At 42.6% G+C, this 8,868-nt stretch overlaps 2 protein-coding genes across 4 annotated transcripts in view; one reads left to right on the plus strand and one right to left on the minus strand.

Moving 5' to 3' along the window:
* The window catches only part of LOC125428472 (NKG2-A/NKG2-B type II integral membrane protein-like), a 171,704-nt gene extending 167,594 nt beyond the window's left edge, over nucleotides 1-4,110 (plus strand). For all 3 annotated transcript variants that reach the window (XM_048488612.1, XM_048488613.1, XM_048488615.1), the window contains exon 7: nucleotides 2,818-4,110. In XM_048488612.1, coding sequence (XP_048344569.1) covers nucleotides 2,818-2,959 — 142 coding nt within the window. In that variant the 3' untranslated portion in view covers nucleotides 2,960-4,110. The remainder of the gene's footprint in view (nucleotides 1-2,817) is intronic.
* Nucleotides 4,111-6,186: 2,076 nt separating this feature from the next.
* Nucleotides 6,187-8,868, minus strand: part of LOC125427734 (C-type lectin domain family 1 member A-like) — a 9,391-nt gene continuing 6,709 nt past the window's right edge. Inside the window, exons 4-5 of the mRNA XM_048487288.1 lie at nucleotides 6,845-6,960; nucleotides 6,187-6,286 (exon numbers count right to left, since the gene is read on the minus strand). Of these exons, the coding sequence (XP_048343245.1) occupies nucleotides 6,187-6,286; nucleotides 6,845-6,960 (216 nt within the window). The remainder of the gene's footprint in view (nucleotides 6,287-6,844; nucleotides 6,961-8,868) is intronic.

Genomic DNA, 8,868 nt, shown 5'->3' on the forward strand with positions numbered 1-8,868 from the left:
TGAACCAGAGAAACGAGATGAAGGATGTTACTGCAAGCTGAACCAAGCACTCCTTTCTGCAAAAGATAACCAGGCAACAATGACTTACCCACAGGGAAAAGTGACTTCTACTCCAAACTCCCAAATCAGCAACCTTAGACTGTCTGATAGACAGATTTGTCTTTCAGTATACCAATACAAGGGAACCCGAAAAAAAAAAAATTAATTGGGTTATGGGACGCCTGTTACCATTGTATTGACCGCTGTTTTAATGGTTTTAATGGATTTTAATACATGTAATAATTGTTTATTTTGTTGCAAGCTGCATATATGTTGATGTTGTTGTACACCGCCCAGAGCCCCTAGGGGATGGGGCGGTCTACAAATCTAAACAATCAATCAATCAATAAATAAATAAAGCACGATCCTTTATCTGGGAGTAAGCTCAGTTGCTGGCAATGGGGGTTGCTTCTGAGTAAACCCTGCTAGGGTCGTGATTCAACCGTTCAAAGCATTGCATGGTTGCTTCAAAGCAAAGCCACCGACTACCACCAAGCTTACTCTTGAGTAACGCGTGCCTCAGAGTCTACCTTTTTTCTAATCTTAAACTTCAGTATTCAGTTTAAATTGCCGTGTTGGCACTTTGCAATAAATAAGTGGGTTATGCATTGCAGTTTGGGCACTCGGTCTTGAAAAAGTTCGCCATCACTGCCCTAGAGCAAACTAAGCAATTCAAATACTTAAGGCTGCATTTCCATCACAGAACGGGCTGGGCAACTCATCAGGACATAGCAATATTGGCAAACAAGAGCAGGGTTGTTTTTTTTTGCTTTTTGCTATATCACGGCCCATGAATATGTCCCTGCTGCCCTTAAGGCCTTTAATGCCAAGGTAGGTCAGCAGTTGCTTTATGATGTGCCTATATGGATCGGTACTTGGAACCCCTGCTTCCTATATAAGCTATGCAGTTTGCCACATTGTGTGCCCTATGCTGTCCTTTGTCTTGAAATTAGTCAACCCCTTTTAGAGACCAGAGGCTGACTTGCCACATTTAGGTTCCGGCTACAGCTCTGGTTTAACTTTGAGGACTCAAACCTTACCTACCAGTCTCTTGTAGATCTTCAAAATTCTAACTGGTGGACCTTAGTAGAATAAAAAATATTAACATTAGGTTTTACACTAGAGTCACTAGCTACGCTGCCCACTCATGAAATCTTTTGCTCCTTAAAACAAAGATTAATTGATCTGGAATTCCAGAATCTCAGCAGTGCAGCAAACAAGTCCTGCTCTCCCCCTTTTTAGGAATTAGAACATGTTCTGCCACTGCAATTGGGTCACACAGTATACAGAAAACCAACGCATGCAGACCGATATCTACATAAAAACTCCAAGCACCACCACCCACAACAAAAAAGGGGTATAATCAAAACTCTGACAGATCATGCAAAACAAATTTGTGAACCTCACCTCCTCCCTGATGAAATCAGTCATCTAGACTGGGCTGTGCAGGCTAATGGCTACTCCACAACAGAAATCAAAAGAGCTTTAAGACCAAGAGAAACCCAGAGGACTGAGGAGAAACAGCCCACCATAGGAAAAATATTTTTGCCATACATCAAGGGAATCACAGATCAAATAGGGAAACTGATGAAAAAACATAACTTACAAACCATCTTCAAACCCACCAGGAAAATACAGCAGATCCTACGCTCAGCAAATCACAACAGAGACCCCCTCACTTCTGCAGGAGTCTATCACATACCCTGCAGCTGTGGAAAGGTCTACATAGGAACCACAAAACGCAGCATTCAGACTCATATTAAGGAGCACGAAAGACACTGTCGGCTTAACCATCCTGAAAAATCTGCAGTGGCAGAACATGTTCTAAACAAAACTGGACATAACGTTTTATTTGAAAACACTGAAATTCTGGACAATTCAGAAGGTTACTATGTCAGACTGCACAGGGAGGCCATTGAAATTCACAAACACCAAGACAACTTCAACAAGAAAGAAGAGACTCTGAAAATTAACAAAGTTTGGCTACCAGTACTTAAAAACATCAGAATTAAAGGCCAAGGGCATGCTAAATTCATGGACAATGGATTTGCATTTACCAATACTGCTGCTGCTGCTGCAGGGAATGCAAATGCAACTACAATGCAAATGGACTGCTAACCCCACCCGCAATACAATCCACTCAGTCACACCTTTGCATAGCAAGTTCCACCCAAACACTTACTGATTGGCTTACCACCCTGAGACATGGGCAATATATACCCCACTAAACATTCTCTTCTCACTAGACACAGTGTGTAACAGACTTCCTTCTGTGATACACCTCTGAAGATGCCAACCACAGATGCAGGTGAAATGTTAGGAAGAAGATCTAACAGACCCACGGCCACACAGCCTGAGAACCCACAACCAATTAATCTGTACTGTTTATTATACCAATAAAAGGTTTTGATTTGAATTTGGAGTGCCAGTTACTGCCTTCCATCTACAATTCAGTAGTTATTGTAAGAAGGTGTACATAAAAGTCTTAGAGGAAGTCATATATTTGCAATATGGTACACCATTGACTATTCAAAGAGAAGCAGTTTGCTTATGATCACAATATGAGTACTTACTAGATTTGATTAGTGCAGCTATATTTTCTCAAGAGATGGTTCTTCCAAACTATTTTGGGATATCTGTAAGCAGAGGAAGTTAGAGATAATTCAGTGTCTTAATTACTAAAATTTAAGATTTCCCCAAACACAAGGTTGATAGTTTCGGGGGAAGGGGGGAGCAAACGCCATTCCTGGTTTGACCCGTGTCTTGGTTATGTTGCAGGCTGGAGGTAAAAGGAGGAGGAGGGGACTGTGCATTCCTGAATTCTGACTCTGCCATTTCCTCACGATGCCACATACAAAGAAATTGGATCTGCAGTCATCATGATGCCTACACAAGAAATAAGAGCTCTTCAAGAAGATGACAAGTTATGGGAGTGTTAGTGTAACCCAACTTAGGGTTTAAGAGGGATATTATCCTTGATGGAAAGGGAGTTCAAGTCTCTGACAAGTGTGATCCCACCTCATGACCCATACCATCCACCAGACTTGCAACAAAAGAAGACTTTAAATCAGTGCTCTGTTCATTATAACAATAATGTGCAATACAACAATGAAACGTGGTAAACCAATGCAGAACAATAATCAACATGTAATAGTTCTGGCCTGTTGTGCAAAACAGACTAGCAGGGTCTCAGTCCTCTGCAATTTTCTCTAGCTGTGTCCTTTGGCACTGTTGGTGGACTTGCAGCTTTGCTGTTGCTCTCTCTTGGTTATCAAGCCTTCGAGGTAGCCCTGAAATATGCAAATATAGTTCATAATAACAGAACTCTGTGAAGTAGGCTGGCTCCAGACACAGGCCTCTAACAGATCTGAGAGAATTGGTTTATATACCACACATTTATAACAGGAAACCAAAATACAAACTAATAGTCAATCAGGATAAATACAATATAATTCTTGGGACACATTTTTTGTTAAGATTTTTGTTTTACTTGTATTTAACTTGAACCCTGCCAGATCACTAAGTTCTTGTATTTTATTTAACAATCTTTCCACGTTTTGTACTGGGTCTTCTAATATTATTATTAGGTCATCTGCAAAAGCTCTCAATTTATAAGATTGCTTAACCACATTCAAACCTTATTTGATCATCACTTCTAATGCTTCTGTTTAAAATGTCTAAAGTAACTGTACAAATCAATGGTGAAAGATATCCTTGTCTAGTTCCTTTGAGGATCTTACATTTTTCAGACATTTCTCCATTTACAATTATTTTGGCATTTTGTTTAGTATAGATAGCCTCAAACCCTTTCACAAAGTTGTTCCCAAAATCCATTTTAAAAATACCTTTAGCATAAACCTCCAAGAAACATTATTATATGCCTTCTTTGTGACCAAAAAAACCCAATGCTTTTCAGTTTTTTTCATAATACTCCATTATGTATAGTATTGTTCTGACATTTTCTCTCCAGTGTCTTGTAGACAGAAATCCACTTTGATCTTCATGGATAAATGCTCTTAAGATCCCCTTTAGTCTTTTTGCTAAAAATTCTGCAAATAATTTATAATCATTGTTCAAGTGTGAAATTGGTCTATAATTTGTAACGTCAGTTGTATCCTGGTCCTCCTTTGGGATTAATGCTACATTTGCCTCTCCAGGGTGCTGGAAGTTGCCCAGGTTGTAAAATCCCATTGATCGTTGGTAGGAGTGGTTCCATTAATGCATCTTCAAGGACTTCATAGTAGACAACTGGCTATCCATTTGGTCCCAGAGATTTATTTCATTCCCCTTGTTTGATGGCTTCTACAAGATCCGTTGTTGAAACTGGGATGAAACAAATCTCAATTAAAATGAGTGGTAAATACAGAGTATCCTGGAACCAGAAAAAAATGTGGCCTCCTGGTGGACAGGCAGGCTAAAGGCCAGGAAATTAACTTCTCAGTTAGACAAAGATGGTTGGTAGCTTCCAGTGGTTGATGCAGTATCAGTGTTTAGACTTCAAAAGCAATTTTCTCACATATCCAGTGATTCATAGAATCACAGCTATCAAACTGAATCATAAGCTCCGTTTTCAACCCACAGCTGCTTTCTTCGGCATGGCCCACTTTGGAAAATCTAAAAAAAAAGGGGGGAACATTATTTCTGAAACTGGATTGAGATGTCACTTTGACAGTGCCAGATACCACAAGAAAATGGCGCTTGCAAGACACTGGTTATAAGAGCTACCATCTCCAAACCAAAATTGCCAGAAAATAAGACATTTAAAACCCAGAACAAAGCAACACTCTTAATGAACCATTATTTACGAAAGAGTTATGCCTGCCACAGCCAAGTGAGGCTTCTAGTACAAGCAGCATTTGCTGGGAGGGTTCTGGAGATTGCAAGGGCTAGAGGGCCAGAATGTTCTGATTCTTTTCATCTTTGGCCCTACAGCTCCTGAGATCATGCTGAAGCTATGGCCAATCTTGATGCACCTAGATTTATTTTTGAGGAGTTTATTTTGAGTTCCACAGACATTTAGACAGTCCAGCAGATGAATCCATGGCAAAATCTGTGTCAGACTTTAAGTTATGTGTTTACGCTGTGCCTTCACCTTAAAATAACACATTTTGTTTCATTTATTTTCATGTTCTTTTCTTGCTTTTTTAACTAAATGATAAGTCCTTGATCATTTACAGGAAACAATATCCTGCAGGGAAGGCAGAATTATTAAAGGGGTTTACTTTTTTGTTCAAGAGGCAAACCCACTGTTGTGTGATTGCAGGAATTGCATAATACAGCTGCACTTGATGGAGTGTACTCAGTGGTGGGATTCAGCAGGTTCGCACCACTTTGGCAGAACCGGTTGTTAAAACGGTGCTTGTAAACAACCACTGGAACCAGTTGTTAAATTATTTGAATCCCACCACTGGGTGTACTGCTAGATATCTGCAGGGTAAGCCTGGATATTCACATAGTACAGGGGTCGGGAACCTGCTCATGAGCCGCAGACAGCGGCTCTTCCCGCCGCTGTTCTGGCGGCTCCAGGAAGTGTCGCAGCCGTCTTCACCGCCCCAGGGAGCAGGCTGGCGCATCACCGCCCGCTGCCGCGCCGGCCTCAACCCGCCTGCACGGGAGCAGGGCGGGCGATCAATCGCCTGGCGGCCGGCAAGCCGGGCTCCTCAACCCCGCGCTGGAAGCATGTGGGCACCACCCCAGCCGGCCGCAAGGCAGTGGGTGTGTGAGCCGGGTGGGCTGGGCGGGGTGCGAAACAGCAAGTGGGCGGGGCGGAGGGGGGCAAGCTGAAGGAGTGGGGTGGGGGGAGCAGGGAGTGGGGACTGTGGCTCTTGAGGGGAAAGGTTCCTCACCCCCCGACATAGTACAAACTGGAGATTCAGTAAGCTATAGCGCACACAAGCCATGGCTCTGCATGAGTATCAGCCTGTTCTGCGTACTGCCTCTTTAAGAGGCTGACTCAGAAGCTGTCAGAGGAAATGGAAGAGCAGGAGGTCCACAGAGAATGACATGGGAAAATGCAGAGGCGGAGCTTCCACAGGGCAGCCTGAGGGATACAAACACCCGCGAGCAGACCACTGTTCACATTACGTGGGGGTGGAAAATCGCCCCCACAACCCTCCTTCTTCCCCCCCTCAGCTTGGCCCAGCCCCATCAGGCTGCTCCTTCACACGTTGGAGCTCCTGCCGGCTGAAAGAGCAGCCTAATGGGGCTGCCGCTGGGCACACCTTGGCCCTGCCAGGCCTGCTGCCACCTAAGGTAAGTGGGGCACCGGGGGTGGAGGGTGTGGGGAAGGGCATGGGGGGTGCCCAGAGCAGGTGTTGCCATGGATGCCATTTTCTCTCCCTACTCCTCTGGGAAGTCATGCAGGAAAAGTCCATTGTTTAGGAAGCCCTTGCAGACTTTGAACATTTGACAGAATTGTCGTGGGGCGTGCTGCTTGTAATTTGCTTGTTAGTTTGTATTCAGGGGCTCAGGGAGGCTTCCAACATATCATCAACAATCCTAAAATCAAGCATAAATAGCAACAATTTAAAATCACAGCTGGTGGATAAAAACATTTAACAATAAAATATACATTAATAACCCCAACACTAACAACAGTAGATGGGAGGGAGGAGGAGGCCATAAATATGGTGCAACCACGTAGTCACCACAACCATAGGCCTGGTGGGACAGCTCAGTCTTATAAGTCCTGCAGAATTTCATGAGGTCCTGTAGAACTACTAGTTTACAATGATGGCACTAGTAGTTGGCCTATGCAATCTTGAAAGCAAGCAAAAATATAGTGGTCCCCTCTGGGAGTACTCACAGTTCTTTCTTTAAGGGGGATCCATCTACCCATTGCCAGGTCGGTCCCTCAGAGTGCTCAGTTCTGAGTCCTAACCAAAAATTTGTCGGCATCCTTGTCATGTTCCCTGGGAATGTCTATGAAAGCAAAGAGATTTCAATACTGAAAATACATAAGCAGTTCATACACAAATAAACAAGAAGATCACATCTTCTGAAGTTCAGTGCTTAATACCCAGTGATTAAAACGATACATGATTTTTTTTTCAACTAATCAACTGTAATGCTCATTTTGAGACAAGCAAGGCCTGTACAAAAGTGATGGGCTCCACTTGAACCAGAACAGAACCAAACTATTGGCATGTAATATAAAAAAGAACTGAACCAGGGAGGAAATGTTGCACACACGAACATAAAAGAAAAGGTTCCACCCAGTTGTGGGATTCAGCAGGTTTGCACCACTTCGATAGAACCGGTTTTAAAATGGTGCTTATAAACAATCAGTTGTTAAATTATTTGAATTCCCACTACCGGAACTGTGGAGGCTTATCTGGGGAATTCAGATTAGCCTGTGCACTCCCACACACGCCAGCTGGGTGACCTTGGGCGAGTCACAGCTTCTCGGAACTGATTGTTAAATTATTTTAATCCTACCACTGGTTCCGCCCCAACACAACATGACAGCCAATCAGGACGGGGAAGAACACACCAGCTGAGAGGATCGCCTGTCGGCGAGGAGTGTTGCTTGGATCTACATTATTTGAACCTGAGATAGACATCTCAGTATTCAGTGGAGTGAAAGGGAGAATGTAAGATAAAAGGTACTGTTTCTTTTGAAAACTGCTTGTATCCATATTTAATTTCTCGGTGGAGATTCGACCAATGAAATAGCAGGAAGTCACTGTATGGTTTTATGGTGTTATGTTTAGTTCTACCAGGACCTAGGTTGTATTTAGTTATTGTAAAATTTATATGTTAAATTTTTTGTTCCTTCTTTTATTGTTTTATTTGTAGTTTGTATTAATGTAATGGTAGATGTGCAAGTGTATATTTTTTTAGAGTTGAGAAAATATTTTATATTGAGAACATTACTGAGAGGGAAGAATGGGTGCTTGGAGCACCTATATTGCATGTTAAATTACCTTATATGTGCAGTGGGGTTATAAACCACTTTTCTACTACACAGGGAGGCTCTTTCTGTATATGGAGGTTTCAAGGCATCCTCAGACATTAATTTTTAACCAATATCACAAAGTTGTTAACTTTGCTGCTAGCAATCACTGCCATTTCAGGGGTCACTAACAGGGACAAAATTAACTCTTGGGTTAATTTGAGATGAATTTGCTCAACATTATTTTTTAAGAGCATTATTTAAAGAGCATTAGTTGTTGTTTCTACATCTCACTGTAATGTCAAAGTGTAATCTTGGTATTACCTCCTACTTTCCCTAAATAATACCTCTTCATCACCACAAAGAATCAACAATAGAAATAAAGGATGTGAAATACATGGAGATGACCCACATCAGATGTATCTAGTCCAAGCTCAGTCGATATGTTGACTGTAAGAACATCTAGTAGACCCTGGATATGGACATGCATCACAAAACTCATCTAACCATTCAGTGGGGACTGTATGAGCACCACAACGCAGATGTGAATTCATATCCAGATGCAGACCTAGCTCAACTTCCGCATACAGATATACTTTGGTGGATCAGGAGTCTTATAGGTTCTAACCCTGAAATCTCTTCCAGGATTTATTTCATTTTATGTCCCTATGGGGCAGCGATGGCGAACCTATGGCACGGGTGCCAGAGGTGGCACTCAGAGCCCTCTCTGTGGGCATGCACAAACAGACTGCCTCCTCCACACATCTAGGCTGGCCTGGGCCGCTGGGCTCGATTATTAGCATTAAACCTAAGACCTTGATTTGGGGAAGCAGTGTAGGCAACCCTGCTAAGCGCTGTTAAACTAAAGCGCAATCCTTTACCTGGGAGTAAGCTCGGTTGCTGGCAATGGGGCTTGCTTCTGAGTAAACCCTCCT

The sequence above is a fragment of the Sphaerodactylus townsendi genome, linkage group LG03 (genome assembly GCF_021028975.2).
Source record: "Sphaerodactylus townsendi isolate TG3544 linkage group LG03, MPM_Stown_v2.3, whole genome shotgun sequence".
In the NCBI taxonomy this organism is placed as follows: domain Eukaryota; kingdom Metazoa; phylum Chordata; class Lepidosauria; order Squamata; family Sphaerodactylidae; genus Sphaerodactylus; species Sphaerodactylus townsendi.